Here is a 25,259-nt window from a genome sequence, read left to right as displayed (position 1 = left end):
AGACTTTCCTAAAAAACGTCAGCAGATTTGTTAGAAAAGATTTTCCCTTTATAAACCCATGTTGAGAGTCGTATATTAATTTGTTTTTCTCTAAATGAGATCGGGTACTATTTGCTCTAATTGATTCAAGAAATTTCCCCATTACTGACGTTAAACTAATCGGCCGGTAATTTGACGCTGATGGTCTGTCTCCCTTTTTTAATATGGGTACTACATTTGCCTGTTTCCAGAAGTCTGGCACAACTCCCGTGTCTAATGATTTTGCAAATAAATTTACGAGGGGTCCACTAATCTGTTCCTTACAGTCGTTCAAAACACGAGGAAAAATTTCATACAGCCCTGGGGATTTTGTCTTCTTTAATTTTTTTATCTTCTTTAGAACATCCTCTTTTCTGATAGTGATATCCTTTAGTTTCTCCTCTTCATATCCCCTAAATATCAGTTCCACCTATGGCGTTTCATCATAAAATTTTTCTGTGAAAACTGATAAGAAGTAGCTGTTTAATGCTCTGCTTATTTCCTCGCTATCATCAATCACTTCCCCTCTCTCTGACTTCTGTTTTTTTATTATTATTTATTTTTTTTTATTTATTTTTTATTGGGCACTCCTCTACATGCTTGTGTAAGGTGAAGCGCAGAAGCGTTTACAGCGCCCAACAGGGAAGCATGCTAAGTTTATGCTTGCCTTTACGTCTCATGAGTTAAGGGGGTAGAAGCCTGAAGAGTCAAGGGCGTAGAAGCCTGAAGAGTCAGTGGTTTATGTCATCAAGTTGTTGGAAGCTCCAACAACTTTCCCTGAATACGAATTCGCAACTTTCGACTTACAACAGGTACCTACTTTACTGCTAGGTGAACAGGGACTATTGGGGGCTAGGAAGTAAGTCCAAACAACTTCCACCGGCCCGGGAATCGAACCCGTGACATCTCGCTTGCGAGGCAAGAACGGTACCGCTTCTACCACAGATCCCCCTCCTCTCTCTGACTTTAAAGGCCCATTTTTGTCCTTGACCTTTGTCCTATATACCTGGAAAAATCCCTTGGGATTCGCCTTGGATTCTCTTGCTAGTCCCTCTTTGCCTTCCTTACATTTTTCTTAACATTCCTAGATAGTTCATTATACCTATTTCTGAGCTGCTCCTCCCTTTCCTTTATTTCTTATAAATTCCTTTCTTTATTCCTATGTCATGTTTAAGTTTTTTGGTCATCCACCATGGCTCATTCTTATTTGACCTAATTTTTATGTATGGTATATTTTGTTCTTGTGCTTTACGTAGTATACGAGTGAATATATTATAGTCATGATCAATTGTTGTGTCACCTGTGACTTCACCTGTTCCTACTGGGGACTGACCTGACTGTTCCCAGGTGACCTCACCTAGGTACCTTCTTAACCCCTAATAATCCGCCAATCGAAAGTTTGGGACTCTGACCATATTGTCATTGTTTTTCGTTTCCTAATTTAGGGTGAACCTGATTTCTCTATAATGACTGTTCCCTAGTTCTTCCCCAATTGTGATATCTCTGATAATATTTTCTTTATTTGTTAATACTAGGTCTAATATATTGTCACCTCTAGTAGGTTCTATAATTAGTTGTTTCAAAAAATTGTCCTGTAATGCATCAAGGAAGTCTTCAGATTAATAGTCATCTACAATGTTGTCCCAGTCAATATTTCTGAAGTTGAAATCCCCCATAATGCATAGGTTGTTGTATTTTGCTGCCCTACTCATTTCCTGCCATATGGGCTGAGCTGCTTCTTTCCCAAGACTTGGGGGCCTGTAAATCACTTTCATAATTAGTTTTTCTCTTCCTTCTGCAATTTCTACCCATACAGACTCGGTTCCAATTTCACTCTTTATTGAATTATTAATACAACATTTTAATGTATCCCTGACGAAGAGTGCGAACCCTCCCCCTTCCTACCTTCCCTGTCCTTGTGAAAAAGGTTGTACTCTGATAAAAAGTTCTTGCTTGCCATATTCATCCAAGTTTCGGTGATTGCTATGACGTCTACATTCTCGGTACATGCAATCGCTCTCAGCAAGTCTATTTTATTTCTAACGCTCCTGCTGTTTGTATGGTATACATTCCTTGACTGTACACAGAAGCGTGCATCGGATAGCTCAACTTTTCTGCAATGTATTCGCCCAAAACTTGGGAAGATGGTGTTTCTTAGACTGTAACACTCGCTCAAAAACTATATTTATGGAAGGGTCCAATGAATTTCAAAATGAACACCACGACTCCTGTTGTTTCGGTAAGGTTGTCAAAACTTATCATCCACTGTATTATATTGCCTCACAGAAAATATTGAAGAGAATATATTTGAGTGACTGTTTACACCATATGCACTTGCCGAACTGTATGCCAACATAATCTATATCCAAAATGAATGCTGTATCTAAAAAACAAAACAAAGTTATGCTTGTCCGAAATTGTAAGGACTTTAAATGCGGTTTTGTCAGCTTTCAATTTTTGGCTCGAGTTACCCTTACGATGCGGGTGGCCTCATATATCACCACTATACACACATCATCATCATATACATGTTTTTGTATGTACAGTATGTCAGATATAGAAAACTTTTTGCTTAAATGTAAATAAAAATGGGTTAAAATAAATCGCTTATCCCTAGGGTTATATAGTTGAAAAAGTCTACCTCCCACGAAAGACAGGTTGGGGAAAACCTTTCTGGAGCAACAAGCTTCAGCTTGAGGCCCACCTCATCGACTACCAACACGTGTATGGAGAGGTCCTCCCCGAACACTTCATCAACCTACCTGATAACAAAAGGCGTATGATAAAAGTAAAACTGATGCTCGGCAGAAAGAAGGTGGCAAAAGTCAGGATCTCCGCCAGTGATTTCTTGTGAGGACATGAAGTTTCCTTCCCTACGCACTGCCACCACTTCGTCCAGTGTTAATTGATGTACGACGTTATTGAGGGCATCTCAATGACTGAGGACGACACTGTGATTGAGGACGTCTTAGTGACTGAGATCGTCTCAGTGAATGTGGACGATTCTGTGACTGAGGACGTCTCAGTGACTGAGATCGTCTCAGTGACTGAGGACGACTCGGTGACAGAGGAAATCCCCATGATTGAGGTATCCTCGGTGAATAAGGACCATTCAGTGGTTGAGGATTTCTTGATGATTGAGGAAGTCCTGGTGATTGAGAACAATTTGGGGATTGAGATGAGTGTAGGACTGGTCATCCTTCTTGGATATCTAACCATTAACGGAATTTTGATAAAATATCTTTATGAATTACAAGATCTTACCGATAATTTCAACGAGGATACTGAGGACTGCATATATGTTTTACCAATGTATTCTCTGATTTTGACATTACCTTTTAGGAACATCTATAAAATATGGCATGTGAATCATGTCATAAGTTAATAAAAGTCGGGAGAAGGTGTCAACACAATCGATTTAGCGCGACTAAGTACCGAGGCAGACAAGCGCCAACGCCGGAAAGATGCTGCAGCCGCCCTACCCGCACTAGATGTAGCCCTTCATGCGTGCAGCATCTGTCGGTCCCGTATTGGCCTCTCGAGTCACCTCAGAGTTCACCAAGTGCTGTATGGTCGTCATATACGATTCAAACTGGCAGCAAAGTAGGAGTAGCAATAAAAATCCCATATGGAATGAGAAATGGGTGAAAAATATGATAAAAACCAAAGTGAAGTAATTTGCTGCTAGATCTCGAAAATTTTACCCCAACCGTGAAAGATTAATAGACGTTTTTGAAAACGATACTTGTGGACTTTGGCGAAGTAACTCTTAGAGTTTCTAAGAAGAATGACGCTAAGCTTGTATATTTAATAGTGAAGCCTTTCACCTTCATCATAACTAGCTATTTCCTTTGATATAACAATTGGTTTTACTTTATTTATAATATAAATAATGTAATATAATATTTACATAATATTGTGATATCTTTAGAATTACACCATTTGTGAGAAATATTACCAAGCAACTTAAAAAGTAACACAGTGAATCTTGAAATTAATTATTTCCCCCAAATCACTAACACAGTTGGTGATTAAGGGGTAGTGGCAGCGATCTACCAGTGACTGATAATTAAGAGGATATAACCTCCCGAGTGGGTTTTGTGTGGTTAAATGCTAAGTGACTGGCAAGAACTATAAATATATACCATAAAATCCATCTTAGTAAAGACCTTAAGTTAAATTTTCGCATTAACTAGAGCTTACTCAAGGTATATAAAGAATCAAGACATACAGTGCTGCCAAAACTTACTTGTGATGGAATGTGAGAAATGGGGAAATATATGTGGAAGGTGACGTAGTTCTTCACATTCTCACTACCACATTTACGAAGGAAGATGATGCTGTCGATGGTCGATTGGAAGTCCTGTCCAGGAGCGTACACTGCTACACTTACGGGACCCTGTCAAAGAGTCCTGTGGCTAATACACTTGATGATAATTATATGTACATGATACCTGTCACGAATTCTGAACTTTAATGTTGGTGCAAATGAAAAATACATTAACAGATTACTGTAATGGTGATTATGATACCCTTATATACAATAACACCCAGGCAGTAGAGTCTTGCTAAAATGAAATTCCAAGTGTATATATATATATATATATATATATATATATATATATATATATATATATATATATATATATATATATATATATATATATATATATATATATATATATATATATATATATATATATATATACAGTATTACCCCGCTTTACACGGTTTCACTTTCCGCGATTTCTCATGATTTCTCATTTACACAGTACCTTGCCAGAACCAGACTTTCACTTTCCGCAGTGCATCTACTCGTATATGCGGTGAAGTATAATTTTTTTTTTATTTAGCTCATATAATTCATACAAATTACCCGGCCAGAATATAATTTACATTGCTGGAATTCTTACAATATGATGATCATTTTGAATATAAACAATCATGGATTTTGCATTAGACATACAAATTTTAGATCTTATGTAATAATTTGGTTTACACAAAGCAAATATTTTATCCTTTGTGCAGAATATATGAAGTTTTCATTCAAAATATTCCCTGACGTGCAAGGAATCCAGAAATGTCAATTATATTATCCTAACTTTAGTCTGAGTTATTATTTATTACTAAAAATGTAAATATACTATTTTCTCCCAATCCCTTCTCTGGTAGGGAGGGAGGGAGGGACCGACCCAGCTAGGGTGGAGTATTTTGATTGACAGATAGTGTCCTTGAAGAATATTTCTTTGTTTATTTACTGAAGATATATGTTTTAGCTCATAAAATTCATACAAATTATCCGGCCAGAATATAATTTACATTGCTGGAATTCTTACAATGATGATCATTTTGAATATAAACATCATGGATTTTGCATTAGACATACAAATTTTAGATCTTATGTAATAATTTGGTTTACACAAAGCAAATATTTTATCCTTTGTGCAGAATATATGAAGTTTACATTCAAAATATTCCCTGACCTGCAAGGAATCCAGAAATGTCAATTATATTATCCTAACTTTAGTCTGAGTTATTATTTATTACTAAAAATGTAAATATACTATTTTCTCCCAATCCCTTCTCTGTCCGAAATATAAACCCAAAAATGTGTAGGTACGCTAAAATATATAATACTAGTAACATATCTTTACTAATTAATGAATAAGACATAAACAATATATAGTACTGTACTATCATGCACACAAATCGTGTCCACTACCCAGCCACAGTGAGTGTTAGAATAGTTGTTACCAAGGTTGGCGCCACGCACACCAGGGGAAGGAGGTGATGTCGAACACTGAAACATGCCGACGTCTCATTCCTACCATCGTCGTCACCAACAGGTAAGTCACATTAATTTGTCAGCATAGCCCATGTCGTCCTTATACTATTGCAGGGTGTCCCATGAGTGACTGCAGATATTTGTAGAGGTGAAAGAATATATGATATTGAGTTGAAAATCTTCTATACACATAAGCATTTTTCGGTTTACTTTAGGCGTGAGGAGGGTTGTAAAAATTACGCAGGGCAAAAATTTTGCCATGTTATATTTTATTTTTCTTACCAATTGCAGCCATACTGTGTGCTATTGTAATCCTTATTGGTGGATTACATAAGACCTATTAATAGCGTGAAAACCCGTTTGAAGATACTATAATGTTCTATAACTTGCATTAAACAACATCATACGTTCACGAGTTCCAACTCCGCGCCTAGCCTTCCTCCCCCCTCCCCCGCCTCTACCCACCCAACTATTAAACCTCATAATTTGAGCATCGTGGGTTACCACACCTAAACACTAATCGACTACTTATTCTCTCCCCACACTCCCCCTCCACCATCCCCCCCACTCTACTCCTCCTTCCCCCACCTCTTCCCTTCATCCCTCTCCCAAGACTAACGTCAATCGAACATTCCATCCCATCACATTACCTTCCCCTGCATTCCCCAACCCCCCTCCCCCTATTCTACCCATGGCGACGAATTGGACTACTGTAATGAACACTCACAGAACCGGCGACATGGCTCCTCCCCCGTGTATTTAGAGGTAAAACCTTTACAACAAAGGTCAATCCCACGAAACTTGAGCCGGATTAAGATATGTGGAAAAAAAACAAGCAACACCCATGGCCACCCCCCTACCCCTACCTAAAATCATAGCTACCACGTCTCCATTTCCATCCGTTTCCCTCTATCTATAATGAAAAGTGTAACCCTACTCAGAAAAATAATGAATGGGCCCTCCAAACAAATTAAAGATGAGGTGCACCCCACCCAAATAGGGATGGGCCCTCCATTTCCTTTCGCCTTCTTTTCTCCACATCCTTTCCTCCCTCCCATCGCCCCAGTCACCCCAACCTACCACCCAATACCGTGCAGTGGGCAGAAGGCCACACACTTTCTCTCCTCCTAAAAGTCTGTTCCGTTTAACCCACATTCTTTCACTACTAAACCTTCTTCCCCCTTTCCTATATTTCGCTATCTCTATCTGTATCTCCCGCCGCGACTCCGCCATTTGTAATGGTTGCCTTGCGTAATTTGTAAAATCCACCTCACGGCTAAACGTAAACCGAAAAATCCATATATGTATAGAAGTTTTATACTCAGAATCACATATTCTTTCACCTCTACAAATATCTGCTGTAATTAGTGGGACACCCTATTATAATTATATGACGGTTGTTATTTGAGCTCCTTAGTTAACTTCACAATAAAAATGTGGTGCTTGATGTGCTATGCGTTTGGTGGTCATATTTGCCGCACGTTACCTTACTCGGTTATGTTACACCCCAAGTTGCAACCTGGAAGTTTGGGTTGGGTAATGTAGTGTTCTGAGCAGAAATGGAATTCAGAACGACTCAATGAACATGAAGAAAAACGTTTTTATATAACGATCCCTAACGTAATGTAACCTATTACAGCTATATGTAATCTGGGACGAACATGTCACAGCTGAAAATTTTCAAAGAAATATGTAAAGCAATGGAAAACCATATATTTTGATTATCTGCGAGGCTAACTACCTATAAACAATTAATATTTGACGATTGGCAAAAATCCTGGGAAAATGAACTAGCATATCATTAGCTAAAAATTATCAAATCATCAGTTTATCCTTGGTCATCATCAAAATAATCCTCTTGACATCACGAAACTATTCTAAATCGTCTAAGAATTGGGCATACGCGATTGACGCATGGCCAACTCATGTCTTCCCCTAATGGAGCCCCATCTATATGCTGCAACTGCCGAACACAAATAACAGTCCAACATATTCTCATTGAATGCCCTATTTATAACCGGTATCGAACAATGTGCTTCACTAACCCTACAATGTAAGATATTTTAGCAGAGACCCCAAAATTTTCCTTAAGTTCAGTTTTGACCTTTTTGAAATACTGTAATCTCCTCCAAACAATATAACACTAAATTATAGAAACACAAATATATGTAAACTAATCCCTCTGGCCAGCCCTAGGAGACACTCAAATGGGTGTCAGTGGTCTGGTTAAACTAAATCTTGATGATGATGATGATTATCGGCGAATGTTCACTCTACAGTCGCAGGGGTGGTGGTGGAGGCTTGGGGGAGGATCCACTTACAATTCACTATGAATACATGAAGTAGGAAGGGTTTCTTGGGCAGTTGATCCAAAAAGATTTACCTAAACGTTATGTCAGAGTAATAATACTTAACCTAGGTGTTACTAATACCATTAATTTACTCTAGTATATAAAAGACTGCATCAGTTACCACAACATAATATTACTCTGCCATTTCAGATATGCCTGCAGGACGAGCAAATTCGTCGGCAGTGATTGCTGAGAGAGGCCAAATCATCGGGATGTGGAGAGCCGGGGCAACTGTGCCGAGCATTCCTCTCGAAGAGGGGAGGAGCACCAAGACGATTAGGAGGTGGATCCGCCGGTGGGAGGAAGATGGCTCAGAGGAGACGAAACCTCGAAGCGGGAGGCCACAAGTAACGTCGGCAAGGATAGACGCCATGATCGTGGCAGCTGCAACGGCATATCCTAACCTAACCTAACCTAACCATCATACAGATCCTGCTGCACCATCACACAGGCCCTGCTGCACCATCACGCAGGCCCTGCTGCACCATCACCCAGGTTCTGCTGCACCATCACACAGGCCCTGTTGCACCATTACACAGGCCCTGTTGCATCATTACAAAGGTCCTGTTGCACCATCACCCAATCCCTTCTGCAGCATCACACAGGTCTTGTTGCAACATCACACAAGATCTGCTGTACCATCATGCAGGTCCTGCTGCACCATCACACAGGTCCTGCTGCACCATCACACAGGTCCTGCTGCATCATTACAAAGGTCCTGCTGCACCGTCACACAAGATCTGCTGTACCATCACAGAGGACCTGCTGCACCATCACACAGGTCCTGCAGCACCATCACACAGGTCCTGCTGCACCATCACCGAAGCCCTGCTGCAGCATCACACAGGTTCTTTTGAACCATCATTCAGGTCCTACTGCACCATCATCCAGGATCTGCTGCACCATCACACAGGTCCTACTGCACAATAACACAGGTCCTGCTGCACCATCACACAGGTCCTGCTGCACCATCACCCACGTTCTGCTGCACCATCACACAGATCCTGCTGCACCATCACACAGGCCCTGCTGCACCATCACACAGGCCCTGCTGCACCATCACACAGGCCCTGCTGCACCATCACACCTACCATCATTTCTGCTACACTATCACACAGGTCCTGCTGCACCATCACACAGGGCTTGCTGCACCCCCACCCAGGCACTACTGCACCATCGCCCAGGCCCTGCTGCACCATCACACAGGCCCTGTTGCACCATCACCCAAGCCTTTCTGCAGCATCACACAGGTCGCGTTGCACCATCACACAAGATCTGCTGCACCATCACACAGGTCCTGCTGCACTATCACCCAAGCCCTGCTACAGCATCACGCAAGTCATACTGCACCATCACACAGGTTCTGCTGCACCATCACACAGGTCCTGCTGCACCATCACACAGGCCCTGCTGCACCATCACACAGGTCCTGCTGCATCATCACACAGTTCCTGCTGCATCATCACATAGGTCCTCCTGCACCATCACACAGGTCCTGCTGCACCATCACACAGGTCCTGCTGTACCATCACACAGGTCCTGCTGCACCATCACACAGTCCCTGCTGCACCATCACACACGCCCTGCTGAACTATCACACAGGTCCTGCTGCACCATCACACAGGCCCTGCTGCACCATCACACAGGACCTGCTGCACCATCACAGGTCCTGCTGCACCATCACACAGGTCCTGCTGCACCATAACACAGGTCCTGCTGCACCACACAGGCCCTGCTGCACCTTCACCCAGGTTCTTCTACACCATCACACAGGTCCTGTTGCACCATCACACAGGCCCTGCTGCACCATCACACAGGTCCTGCTGCACCATCACCCAGGTTCTGCTGCACCATCACCCAGGTTCTGCTGCACCATCACACAGTCCCTGCTGTACCATCACACAGGTCCTGCTGAACTATCACACAGGTCCTGTTGCACCATCACACAGGTCCTGCTGCACCATAACACAGGTCCTGCTGCACCAATACACAGGCCCTGTTGCACCTTCACCAAGGTTCTTCTACACCATCACACAGGTCCTGCTGCACCATCACCCAGGTCCTGCTGCACCATCACACAGGTCCTGCTGCACCATCACACAGGTCCTGCTGCACCATCACACAGGCCCTGCTGCACCATCACACAGGCCCTGCTGTACCACCACACAGGCACTGCTGCATCATCATACAGGCCCTGCTGCACCATCACCCAAGCCCTGCTGCAGCATCACACAGGTCCTGTTGCTCCATCAGACAGGTCATGCTGCACCATCACCCAGGTTCTGCTGCACCCATCACACAGGTCCTGCTGCAGGATCACACAGGTCCTGCTGCACCATCACACAAGATCTGCTGTACCATCACACAGGTCCTGCTGAACTATCACACAGGTCCTGTTGCACCATCACACAGGTCCTGCTGCACCATAACACAGGTCCTGCTGCACCAAACACAGGCCCTGTTGCACCTTCTACCAAGGTTCTTCTACACCATCACACAGGTCCTGCTGCACCATCACCCAGGTCCTGCTGCACCATCACACAGGTCCTGCTGCACCATCACACAGGTCCTGCTGCACCATCACACAGGGCTTGCTGCACCCCCACCCAGGCACTACTGCACCATCGCCCAGGCCCTGCTGCACCATCACCACACAGGCCCTGTTGCACCATCACCAGTTTCTGCAGCATCACACAGGTCGCGTTGCACCATCACACAAGATCTGCTGCACCATCACACAGGTCCTGCTGCACTATCACCCAAGCCCTGCTACAGCATCACGCGTCATGCTGCACCATCACAGGTTCTGCTGCACCATCACACAGGTCCTGCTGCACCATCACACAGGCCCTGCTGCACCATCACACAGGTCCTGCTGCACCATCACACAGGGTCTGCTGCACCATCACACAGATCCTGCTGCACCATCACACAGGCCCTGCTGCACCACCACCCAAGCACTGCTGCACTATCACCCAAGACCTGCTCCAGCATCACACAGGTCCTGTTGCACCATCACACAGGTCCTGCTGCACCATCACCCAGGTTCTGCTGCACCATCACCCAGGTTCTGCTGCACCATCACACAGTCCCTGCTGCACCATCACACGCCCTGCTGAACTATCACACAGGTCCTGCTGCACCATCACACAGGCCCTGCTGCACCATCACACAGGACCTGCTGCACCATCACACAGGTCCTGCTGCACCATCACACAGGTCCTGCTGCACCATAACACAGGTCCTGCTGCACCATCACACAGGCCCTGCTGCACCTTCACCCAGGTTCTTTCACACCATCACACGGGCCCTGTTGCACCATCACACAGGCCCTGCTGCACCATCACACAGGTCCTGCTGCACCATCACCCAGGTTCTGCTGCACCATCACCCAGGTCTCTGCTGCACCATCACACAGTCCCTGCTGTACCATCACACAGGTCCTGCTGAACTATCACACAGGTCCTGTTGCACCACACACAGGTCCTGCTGCACCATAACACAGGTCCTGCTGCACTACACAGGCCCTGTTGCACCTTCACCAAGGTTCTTCTACACCATCACACAGGGTCCTGCTGCACCATCACCCAGGTCCTGCTGCACCATCACACAGGTCCTGCTGCACCATCACACAGGTCCTGCTGCACCATCACAGGCCCTGCTGCACCATCACACAGGCCCTGCTGCACCACCACACAGGCACTGCTGCATCATACAGGCCCTGCTGCACCATCACCCAAGCCCTGCTGCAGCATCACACAGGTCCTGTTGCTCCATCAGACAGGTCATGCTGCACCATCACCCAGGTTCTGCTGCACCATCACACAGGTCCTGCTGCAGGATCACACAGGTCCTGCTGCACCATCACACAAGATCTGCTGTACCATCATGCTGGTTCTGCTGCAACATCACACAAGTCCTGCATCACTATCACACAGGTCCTGCTGCACCATCACACAGGTCCTGCATCATCACACAGGTCCTGCTGTACCATCACACAGGCCCTGCTGCACCATCACACAGGCCCTGCTGCACCATCACGCACGTTTTGCACCTTCACACAGGTTCTGCTGCACCATCACACAGATCCTGCTGCACCATCACACAGGTCCTGCTGACCATCACAGAGGCCCTGCTGCACCATCACCAAAGGCCTACTGCAGCATCACACAGTCCCTGCTGCACTATCACACAGGCCCTGCTGCACCATCACACATGTACCATCACACAGGCCCTGCTGCACCATCACACATGTACATCACACAGGCCCTGCTGCACCATCACACGGGCCCTGCTACACCATCACACAATGTCTCCTGTCACACACACAGGCCCTGCTCCACCATCACAAAATGTCCCTGCATCATCACACAGGTCCTGCTGCACCATCACAGTCTCCTGCATCATCACACAGGCCCTACACCATCACACAATGTCTCTGTCATTATCACAGGCCCTGCTCCACCATCACAAAATGTCTCCTGGCATCATCACACAGGTCTCCTGCGCACATCACACAGGCCCTGCTGCACCACCACCCAGGTTCTGCTGAACCATCACCCATGTTCTGCTGCACCATCACACAGGCCCTGCTGCAGCATTACACAGGTCCTGTTGCACCATCACACAAGATCTGCTGTACCATCACACAGGCCCTGCTCCACCATCACAAAAGGTCTCCGGCACCATCACACAGGCCCTGCTGCACCATCACACAGGTTCTGCTGCACCATAACACAGGTCTTACACACCATCACACAGGCCCTGCTGCACCATCACACAGGCCCTGCTGCACCATCACACAGGTCCTGCTGCACCATCACACAGGCCCTGCTGCACCATCACAGAGGTCCTGCTGCACCATCACCGGCCCTGCTGCACCATCACGCAGGTCCTGTTGCACCATCACACAGGTCCTGCTGCACCACTCACACAGGTCCTGCTGCACCATCACACAGGTCCTGCTGCTCCATCACACAGTCCTGCTGCACCATCACACAGGTCTTGCTGCACCATCACAGGTCTTGCTGCATCATCACACAAGTCACACAGGTCCTGCTGCATCATCACACAGGTCCTACTGCACCATCACACCTGCTCTGCTGCACCATCACACAGGTCCTGCTGCACCATCACACAGGCCCTGCTGGACCATCACACAAGGCCTCCTGCATCATCACACAATGTTCTCATCATCACACAGGCCCTGCTGCACCATCACACAATGTCTCCGGCATCATCACACAGGCCCTGCTGCACTATCACAAAAGGTCCCGGCATCATCACACAGGTCTTGCTGCACCATCACACAGGTCATGCTGCACCATCACACAGGTCCTGCTGCACCATCACACAGGTCCTACTACACCATCACACAGGCCTTGCTGCACCATCTCACAGGTCCTACTGCACCTCATACACAGGCCCTGCTGCACCATCACACACGTCCTGCTGTACCATCACACAGGCGCTGCTGAACCATCACATGGGTTCTACTGCACCATCACACAGGTCCTGCTCCATCATCACACAAGATCTGCTGTACCATCACACAGGTCCTGCTGCACTATCACACAGGCGCTGCTGCACAATCACACGGGCCCTGCTGCACCATCACACAGGTCTTACTACACCATCACACAGGCCCTGCTGCACCATCACACAGGCCCTGCTGCACCATCACACAGGTCCTGCTGCACCATCACACAGGCCCTGCTGCACCATCACACCGGCCCTGCTGCATCATCACACAGGTCCTGCTGCATCATCACACAGGTTCTACTGCACCATCACACATGCTCTGCTGCACCATCACACAGGCCCTGCTGCACCATCACAGAGGTCCTGTTGCACCATCACACAGGTCTTGCTGCATCATCACACAGGTCCTGCTGCCCCATCACACTGGTTCTGATGCACCATCATGTTGTATTCGTTCCCTCTTCTTATCATCATCCCATAGTCTCTGTCATGATATTTGGCTCTTGCAGGTAAAATACATGTTAATCTTGAATTATATTGCAATATTCTGTTCTCTGTGTTCATGACTGACGTACAGACACAGCGAGTTCAGCCATCGGGAGGTCAGGCCATTACGAGAAGCTGGGGGCACCCTGCCTCTTCCACGTCGGCCGCAACCCTGTCAGGTTGGATCTAGATGCCTTTGCTTACCCTAAGAACTGCCCTCTCAAGTACCAGTTCGACGAAATGTAAGATTTATTTTGTTTTTCCCTCTCTTTTTTTACTGTTAAGTCACGTTGCTCGGCTAAATGCACTGTGTTTTCTAGAGAATAGTAGTTTATCTAATCGATCATTATGTAAATCATATCATTGAGTCTTTAAGTTTAGGTGTTTTTTTCAAAGAAAAGTTAGTTATTTTTGTGACTAATCCTACAATATTCATCAAATATAAACCTGCTTATCGGAAGTTTAAGACGTTGATCAATAACAACTGCCACAAATCTGATCCTGCAAGTACAGGACATTGAAGCTAAACATATTATGTGCTTAAGTCACGTCCACCTAGATATGCTTAGGTTTCTTCCAGAAAACACTAGAAGTAAACCTTCAGAAAAACAATCCACTTATCACACAGCTAACTCAGAGGCCATCACGAAAAAAAAAACTTCATAAACAACCAGTAGAACAAGCATGTAAGAGATCAACTCAGAACAAGAAGAACATGAAGTACAAACATTGATTGAATCAGCAGATGGAATGAGTGATGCCTCAGGATCCCCCAACCCAAAAATTACTTCCAAAATTACTTCCTAAAAAAGATGTGACCTTAAATGTCTACTCCATATTTAAAGTAATCAAAGAAATATAACAAATTATAAATGTGAGTAAAGAACTGGGGATACAAATACACGTTCAACAACCCCGAGTTCTCTGAATATCCATACTAAAGAAGAAATAATATTAAGACTTTCGTGGATGGATCTTCCCGACAACCACAGAGTAAACGAAAAGAATAAAGAAGAATGGCCGACGCCCATATTCAGGAACAGGATAAATGAGAACAATCTACGCAAGTCGTTGAACAAAAAAAAAATATATTGTCTGACCTGCGAACATAATATACAATATCATACTCATAAACTCACACCAACAAATAGTGAGTGAGTTTAAATTCGTTATGTACAAGGTACATATTTCTAACCAGTTGAACAACTGAATGAGCTTTGTCATAAAAGAGATCCACAACTTTTGCCATACAAATATCTATAGCAACAAGACCAATCATAATTACTTAACCAACACAGAGGTTACCTACAGTAACATAATGACTATAGTATGGTTTCAGGGTTGGTACTCAGAAGAAAGATACATGGAATTGGGGACTCCACAGGAAGGTGTACTTAGCTCCACTCTTTTTAACATATTGATGAACATAATGGCTCGCTATCAATTTCCTGGAGACACACAGGTTATAATATATACTGATAATATACTTTTACAGTGTAAAGGTATGAGAAACATGCAAGAGGCTTTAGATGCATTCAGTATAATTTGTAGTTAACATTGAAAAAGCTAAATATCAGGTCAGAAATTGTGAACTCGGAGATTTATTTTTTAATGGATTAAGGCTGGAAAAAGTTGATGTTTACAAATACCTTGGGATGCACATTGGGTTTATACCCAACAGTAAAGTACGTGAGATGCAATACCTGGAGAATGCTTGGAAAGGACGTTTAAGACCTTTAAGAGCTTTGGCATGGAAGGGAAATGGCGCAAATATTCCTATTTTAAGGATGGTTTATATCAGTACTATACGTTCAGTTTTTGACTATGCAGCTTCCATCCTTATAATGTACTGTAAGAAACGTGTTCAAAAGCTTGAAGTGATACAAAACCAGGCCATGAGAATTAATTTAATGTGTGAACGGAACACTAGAATTGAAATAATGCGAATGGAGTTAGATTTACCAAGAATAGAACATAGAGTAAAGGAACTTGCTGTAGCAGCTACTCTTAGGTCCATTAGGGGAGGATGATATAATAGGTTGTCCTGTACAATAATATGCTTAAATGAAAGAACAGAACTTGGCAATGGGTCCAAGTATGTAAGGCTATTATATAATATTATGATGGAGTATTGAGTAGGTAAATATTGCATTTCATTACAAACTTATTTTAGGTTTAGGCCATGGCAAGAAAGATGCATTACGGTAGATACTTTACACCATGAGGAAAAAAAAGGAAAATAATTAGTAACAACACCTCATCCACACTGGCTAAACTACAAGCAATTTGTGAAGGACTTTAGGTTGCTATAGAGAGATGTAAAGAAATTTATATTTTCGTTGAAATTAAAAGTGCATTGGAAGCTTTGCAGAGTGAAAATACATGTAACTTTCATATTGTTAATATTTGTAAACGACTGGTCATAGTAATGCGAGAAATTGAATGCACTGTGCAGTTTGCACCAATGGGGATTTATTTAAATGAAATGGCTGACAATTTGGCCAAAAAAGCTGCAGAAAAGAAGTATATAGATATTTTTTAGCAATGTAAGGATTAGAACGATAAAGAGGAATGGGAAAAAGCAAGAAGAGAAGTGATTGCCATATGTAGCGAGAGTTTTCAGCACTATTTGTATGTTTTACAAAACACCAATGTAACGTACGGGACAAGCTTACCACTTACCATCTGTTGACACTGTTATAATGAGACTAAGATTAGGATACAAATATTACTGGCAGATAAGTGGAGGGGCGGGTCAACCTTGTCAACTGTGTCATCTTAGGGATGCCCATACACTACAACATTATGTATTAGGATGTGAAAAAATCCAACCATACAGGAACAGTGAGATCACTACTTTAAAGAAACAATTTTGTTGGATGATTAATAATGGAAAAATTAAAGTAATTCTTGCAATTCTTGAATTATGTGTAGGATTACATTATCTGTTCTTTTAATGTAATACAGTGTTCATGCCAAAATGAACTATTTCATTGATGTAAAAATAATTCTTGTATTGTTATAACGTTTATAACTTTTTGTAAACCCCAGAAGGGGACGGCAAAGGTGAAGGTGGGAGTAGTATACTACCCTGTCCTTTTGATGTAATAGTTTTTTATTGTCAACAATATATTTCAATTTCAGTCATTATTCTACATGACTCACCATTCCAGTTCACATTAATTGATATGTATTTTTGCTGAAACCGTTCACACAGGGAGGATCGAGTCGAGTCGAATCGAGTTGAGTCATGCATTAGGTCGGGCACATTTTTTGGTCAGTCATCGCGAGTCAGTTGTGGTGTGAACAGCATCATCATGCAACTGGAGAATTTAATAAATTTAGTTCGGGAGCTGCCTTCTCTCTATGATCCTAGTGATCAGATACACCGAGATCGTGATGTGGAAAGAGGTTGCTGCTGATTGAAATGTACAGGTAAGGCTATGTAAGTATATAGTAGTCTAGAATGTTATTAGTAAATAAAAAACAACCAAATAAATCACCTAAGTTTACGCACTATTTACTAAGTACTCGTATACATATACATACACAAAATAAATGAAATGTAGTAGTCAATATCCTGATCAAATAACCAATACAGTATTCAGTTAGCTGATGAATTTTTCAGGAAAGATTATAAAGGTATATTATAATAGCCTAGGATCTTATAAGTAAATTACTAATAGACTAGTAATATACATGATTCTAATCAGTCTTTACTAATTTACATTTATGTAGGCTGCACAAACTTTGACTCAAGTCAAATGACTCTAATGAATAAATTCGACTCGATTCGCTTGGTGTAAACGCAGCCTAAATTTAAGGAAGCAGATTCTCTTCGTTCATTAGGACCAAGTAAAGAGATAGTAATGTTGAGGGATACAGAAGGGGCCCAAAGTATCGCTCAGAGAGACGTCCTGCCTCATATTGATAATAATCTAACAGGAAAGAATGTCATCCCACAAGACTTGTCCAGTTTATCCTGTGCTACCCTTAAATAGCATTAATCTTATCATTAAATTGATCCACGGGGAAGTTATTGTAAGAGTTCATGGTGGCACTCTGCCAAAAGGAGTAGATTTACTCTTAGGAAATGAATCTGGAATGAATTAGGAATCTGGTATCTGGTTTCCCTGTTTACATCTCCTATACTGAGTACTTTACATTTGTCCACATTGAATTCTATCTGCCATTTTTCCGACCATCCAAAAAATTTGTTTAGATCTTCCTGTAGTTTTGCGAAGTCCTCGTCAGATTTAATTACACGTCCTATTTTAGTGTCATCAGCAAATTTACTTATGTTGCTGTCTACGCCGATATCTATGTCGTTTATGTATATAAAAAATAATAATGCGGAACTCCACTAGTGACGTTGCTTCAATGGGATTTAGTGCTGTTAATGCTCACTCGCTGTTTTTTGTCCTGTAACCACGCCCTAATCCATTTTAGAATATCACCTTTAATGCCATGAGCCTCCACTTTTCTTAATAGTCTTTCGTGGGGGACTCTGTCGAAGGCTTTGCTAAAGTCGAGATATACCACATCATAATTGTGTCCCTCATCCACTGATTCGAAAACTAATGAAAAGAATGTTAATAGATTAGTTAGACATGGACGCCCACTTGTGAAGCCATGTTGGGAATCATTGATCAACTTGTGCTTCTCCAGGTGATTTCGAATAGAGTTTGAAATGATTGCATCTAGTAATTTGCCTACAATTGATGTTAGACTGATTGGACGGTCGTTAGAGGATAGTGATCTATCTCCCTTCTTGAAAATCGGTATTACATTCGCTATTCTCCAGGATTCTGGTACTACACCTGCTTTTAAGGACATGTTAAACAACTTTGCTAAGCTCTTCCTTACATTCCTTTAATACTCTGGCAAATATCTCATTGGGACCTGGTGACTTATTAGGCTTTAATTTGTCTATTTACTTACTAACATCGTTACTAGTCACTACTATCTCTCTTACTTTATTTTCTTCACTATCTCTGTATAGAGTCGGAGCTTCGGGCATCATGTTTAAATTTTCGGTGGTGAAAACTGTTGAAAAATATTTATTAAGATTATTGCTCATTTCTCCATCGTTATCAGTTAGCTCACTGGTAGCTGACTGTATTGGGCTAATCTTTTCTCGTGTTTTAGTTTAATACATTTGATAGAATTCCTTGGGGTTTGACTTCGCCTCCCTTGCTATCTTCAGCTCATTATTCCTCTTGACTTTTCTTTCTCGGTCTTAACCCTACCGGCCAATACCTTATAGTAATCTTGGAGGTAAACTTCACCACGATTTATTCTCCTACCTATAGCCTTCTTTTGTCCAATAATGATCTTTAAATAATTATTTATCCATTTAGGGTCATTGTTGTTTGATCTGAGTTTTTTGTATGGTATGTTCTGCCTTTGTGCATTAAGTAACTCATTATATAAATTGTCGTGGAACTCGGCAACTCAGATCTCGTTCTCAGATCAATCTCAACCGTCAGGTCTCCAGGTAGGGTGAGGTCACCCTCTGTGGGTACATTGGGTGAGGTCACCTCATGTAAGGTCATGTAGTTCACCCCCAAGCGTGATACCCCCGCTCTCAACTGCCTCTTCAACAATGCCGGATTTAGACCTGTGGAGGCCCATGGGCAGCCTCTTTGTGGAGGCCCCCCTCATTATAACTATCCAAGAGGGTGGGGTGGCGAGTGAAGCGAGACAAAACATCTGAGAGTTCCGGGGGGGCGCTATAAGCCCCCCCCGGGAAAATTTTGAAATTTGAACACTTCTTTGGAGAATTTTGAAGCCATATGCAGTTATATTGAGGAAATTAGAACATTGAGAAATTTTTAATTAACTGTATATTTATTGATAGTGTACAAATTCCCAACACACACACACACACACACACACAAAAGTGAGACATGACTGGAGTCATTCACGTGGTTTCAAGTCGACCAGCCCTGATATAGCTACTACCGCACATGTGGAGGCCCCCAGCTGTCCACTTTGCCCACTCCTGAATCCGGCCCTGCTCTTCAAACTATCAAAGTTTGCCCTTCTGAAATCTGGGACTTTAGTGGAATTTTCCTTACGGCTGTCCTGAAATTCTAACTGGAATCTAATTTCTTTGTGATCACTGTTTGCAAGTTCGTTCCCTACCTGGACATTACTAATGAGGTTTTCTCTGTTTGACAGAAGTAAATCGAGTATGTTATTACACCGGGTGGGTTCAGTTATATGTTGACTTAGGAAACAATCCTGGATTGTTAAATCTTCTGAATCTGAGTTACCCGTAAGGTCAGTCCAATCTATTTTGCTGAAGTTAAAGTCACCTACTATACAGACTTTGCTATGTATGGAAGCCCTGCGCATTTCGTCCCAAATAAGTCGCTCATTAACTCTATCAAGATTAGGAGGTCTATATATTACTCCTGTGATTAACTTTTCACAACCACCGATTAATTCTATCCAAATTGTTTCTGTATTCCGCTCAGTTTTGATATCTTTATTTAATTCACACTTCAGATTATCCCAGACATAGATTGCTACTCCGCCTCCTTTCCTTTATCTGCCTATCGGTATGGAATAATTTGTAACCTTTAATATGGTATTCAGCAGGTAACTCACGTGAGGCTAAGTTTATCCGTGCTTTGGTGAATGCTATTATATCGATTTTTTTGGTACATTCCAAGGCCCTAATATCATCCATTTTGTTTCTCATACTTCTACTGTTTGCATAGTAGACATTTAAATTAGTCGTGATCTGAGTCCTCTCTTTGTCGAGTTTAGGTTTTAACTCCCTGCCTAATTTAGTTTTGTCATATTTCCTAGCACTATTTCCCTGTAACCTTTCACTTTGTTTTCCAGCTCCCACTGCAGTCTCCTCCACCCCCGTGCTCCCATGTTCCCCTAGCAGTTTAAAGACTTCGACATCTTTTGAACTGCCCTCTCGAGTGACACAGCCAGGATTGCCACCCTAGACAGTCCAAGACAGCAAAAAGAGGAGGAAAAGAAGATAGTCAACTTCAATCTAACAAGGCCCCCATAACAGAAGACCAAGATATTTCTATCGAGCAGCCCGTCCATCAAACATCAAAAAGCAAACAACACCAAGAAAACACCACACCCAAGAGATCAAACCGACCAAGAAGAGAGAAACTGTTGCCCGATCTGACGTTCACCTGACTCATCCCCCCCTCCCCCGCCGCATTCAGGCTGGGTGCTGCTACCTCCTCAAACCTACCACCCGACACCACGCAAGCTGTGTTAAACCACGGCACCTTTATACTAAAATTCCCTTCCATCCTTCCTTGAAACTTCCACTGAACCTCCTTCCCCCATGTCACTAGCCTTTATCTATATCACTAGACCTGGTTTTGTCTCCCTTTTCACGTTCCTAAGTGACTAATGGTAAATACTCTTCTCTGTGCACTTGTAATTCTTTGTGTAGTGACTCCACGGTTTTCCATATTTGTATAAAATGTACTCAGAGCTGGATTTCTACTAGATGTTAAGCTCCATGTTAACGGTTTGTGTACCTATTCTTTTTTAATTTACTTCGTATTTGTTGTCTTAGATTTAAGTGTAATTATTATAAGTTAATTATAGTTATTGTTGTTTTTATACTTATTCGTTTACTTTCCCACTGTTACCCTCGTCGAAAGTAATAATTTTTGAGGCACTTCATTGTTTTTTGTGTTATATAGAGGAGTTGAGCTGACCATATCTTATTAAACCTTATCTCCTCACAGTTAAACTGATACATACTGTAGAATTGTAAGGGCGGAAACGATCCTCCGGCTAGTTACCGTTGCTAACTCGCTCGTTTGCTGGTGCAGACGACACTTGGGGTGGTTGGACGGAGGTGAGAACGGCAGCGACTATCACCGCCGCCGGGTGATTCAACCCAGCCGCCATACCGTCAGTATCTAGCTACCCTGCTGTCCGTCAAATTCTGGCTGTGATCTCATCATAGGTCCTGGACTCGTGGGCTGTGTTCCCAGACCTTCACCTATCAACTGCCAACTCTCTGGTCATCTACCACTACCGCATACCACGACCATCAGTTCATCACATTCCGTCGGTGCCCCGGTGTTCTCCTGCCTTTTCAAGACGTCGCTGAGTGTGGAGTCGAAGTGGACGTTTCGTTACCCTGAGTGTGCATCACCGTGTTCCAGAACCTTCCCCCAGGGCCACTGCCGTAGGAAATATTTGTTCATGGTTTGATTCTATAATTGTTTGATTCTATTAATTGCTGACTCCCCTTTATTGTTCGATTCTATCAATTGTTGACTCCATTTAATTGTTTGAATCCATTAATGGCTGACTCCCATTATTTGTTTGATTCCTTTAAGTGTTTGCTTCCTTTAATTGTTTGACTCCCGTAATTATTTGATGTTTGTTGAGTGGTGTCAGAGTTTTGTGTTATATTTTTATAGTAAAGAGATGCCAATCTCTAACGGTTGTTTGTTATTCCTCAGAAAACCATGGTCCTTGACTTTCCTTTATTAAGATCCTGATTAGCCTGGTAAGGGATTTCTATCCCTAAGTCCCAGGCCTTTACAAGAATAAACAGGTCATAAACGTTGGTTTCCTTGGTCAACGAGAATTTTAATATATAACTCTACTTATCTTGTAAACTATGTGGAGGAAATTTCTGCATTGCTGGAAACTAACCTTCAGTGTATGCCAATAACACAGGGACATGAGAACATAAGAATGGAAGAAACTGTAACGGTCCTATTGACCCATACTGGGCAGTCCCGTTTACACCCAACCCACATCGCTCATATATCCGTCCAACCTATATTTGAAGCTATGCAGGGTATTCGAGTTCAAGATGATGTAATTTTGCTTAGTTCTCATCAGATTTCATTACACGCCCTATTTTAGTGACGTCAACAGATTTACTTATGTTGCTATCTATGTCGTTTACTTACTGTATATAATAAATAGTAATGCCCCAAGTACTGAGCCTTGGGGCACTCTACTAGTAACGTTACCCTAATCGGATTTAGTGCCGTTTATGTTTACTGGCTGTTTCTTGTTCTGTAACCACGCCCTAATCCATTTTAGAATATCTAATTAGGAGGTCTATATATTACTCCTGTGATTAATTTTTCCCTCCCGTCGATTAATTCTATTCAAATTGCTTCTGTATTCCATTGTTATTATTTCCTTATTTATTTCACACTTCAGATTATCCCAGACATAGATTGCTACTCCGCCTCCTTTCCTTTATCTGCCTATCGGTATGGAATAATTTGTAACCTTTAATATGGTATTCGGCAGGTAACTCACGTGAGGCTAAGTTTATCCGTGCTTTGGTGAATGCTATTATATCGATTTTTTTCGGTACATACCAACGCCTTGATTCCATCCATTTTATTTCTCATACTTCTACTGTTTGTGTAGAAGACATTGAAGTTAGTTGTGGTCTGAGTCCTCTCTTTGTCGCGTTTAGGTTTTAACTCCCTGCCTAATTTAGCTTTGTCATTATTCCTAGCACTATTTCTCTGGAACCTTTAATTTTATTTACCCGCTCGCACTGCAGTCTCCTTGATTCCCGTGCTCCCATGTCCCCCTAGCAGTTTAAAGTCTTCGACAACTTTTGAACTGCCCTCTCGGGAGAGCCAGCCAGGGTTGCCATCCTATCCCACGATAGATGTACCCCATCCCTAGCATAACGGACCTTTCTGCCATAAAAGTTGTCCCAGTTGTCAATGAATGGGAGTGATATTGACTTGCAATATCTATCAAGACGGCAAGATTAAAGGAAAGGATCCTCCCTGGACTTTAAGAATCCAGATTTTATTCTTAAACCTAAACGTCTACAAGGGCAATACACTTGTCCAGATCAGCCCCAAGGAAAGTGAATAAAATGCCTCCAAACATGAAGGGCACTCAAACAAATGGTGTGTTCTGCATGAATCTGTTGAGAGGATGCGGATGGAAAGCAAACTCTGGGTCAATGTGTGCACTGTACGAGAAAGAGTTAATTATCTCATTGTCATTGCCAGTTGGATTAGTGACATACCGATATGAATCCTTATTATCCGTTCATGACAAACCGGTATTTAGGTTGTTGAATAAAATCAAGATTTTCTTTTTCTAGGTACAGATAAGGTTATCCTGTGTCTTCTTTCCGATTTACAACAAAACAAAATCAAGAAAAAATAGTCAAATCCAAAATTGATCAATGTTGGTTTAAGCACTCAAAAAAAAAAGAAGTGTGGTTGTTTCATATTGTTAAGGCAGTATAGTCAATGAGGGTAAATGTTGGTGTTGAACTGGTTACAGAAGATGTAGTGTGAGGTGTTTTGTTAGATTCAGTGAGGGTTACAGTGTAACACTGACCTGCCAGCGAGAGGTGAGGGGCTCCAGGTTATCGAGGAAGGTATAGTCGCCGTGGGTAGTGTAGGTGATAGACTGGTTGCAAGGGTAGGATCGATCAGCAGGGATGTAGTTCTCGAGGACCCAGTACTGACCCCGCTGGTAGCTGAAGGGATGCAGTGGCCTTGTTTGACACTCCTGTAAGTCTGGGTACATCTTTTTCCTAGGTGAATCATCGGGTTCCTCTTCATGGATTATTTCTTCCTCCCATACACACACAACCTCCTGCTCCTCTTGTGACTCATTCATGTAATCACTGAAACCATAATAACAAAACCTTGATATACAATAGAATTTGGTGTGTGAGTAAAATGTGTTAGACTGGATGAGTTTGGTGTTGTTCAATGAAATGACTGCAGAAAATATACTCTTCAAAATTTTTAAGCTAAACCGATCTTTTGTCTATTAAACTAATATAGCCCATGGTAATGGATTTATTTAAACTCTAATCTATATTGATTGTCTCAGATCACATAAGAGCCATTCCTAAAAATAGGAATGTCTCTATTCTTAGTTAACTTATTACCCTATCCTTATCCTTCATCAGATATTTTGTAAAAAAAAAAATATTTGCAAATATATATATATATATATATATATATATATATATATATATATATATATATATATATATATATATATATATATATATATATATATATATATATATATATATATATATAACAAAGAAGTATATGTGTGTCCGCACGAGAATCTCGGAACTACTTTACCGATCTGTAGTGATGATGGATGGTGTT

The 25,259-nt window shown here is 42.5% G+C and overlaps 1 protein-coding gene across 1 annotated transcript in view; it reads right to left on the bottom strand.

Moving 5' to 3' along the window:
* Positions 1-25,259, bottom strand: part of LOC121875268 (beta-1,4-glucuronyltransferase 1-like) — a gene marked incomplete at its 3' end in the record, with an annotated part of 117,718 nt that overhangs the window by 53,796 nt on the left and 38,663 nt on the right. The window contains exons 2-3 of the mRNA XM_042379728.1: positions 24,466-24,757; positions 4,268-4,417 (exon numbers count right to left, since the gene is read on the bottom strand). Of these exons, the coding sequence (XP_042235662.1) occupies positions 4,268-4,417; positions 24,466-24,750 (435 nt within the window). The remainder of the gene's footprint in view (positions 1-4,267; positions 4,418-24,465; positions 24,758-25,259) is intronic.

Source organism: Homarus americanus, unplaced genomic scaffold (genome assembly GCF_018991925.1).
Source record: "Homarus americanus isolate GMGI-L3 unplaced genomic scaffold, GMGI_Hamer_2.0 scaffold56241, whole genome shotgun sequence".
Taxonomy (NCBI): domain Eukaryota; kingdom Metazoa; phylum Arthropoda; class Malacostraca; order Decapoda; family Nephropidae; genus Homarus; species Homarus americanus.
Note: the sequence above shows the minus strand (reverse complement) of the source record. Positions and strands in the feature narration are given on the sequence as shown.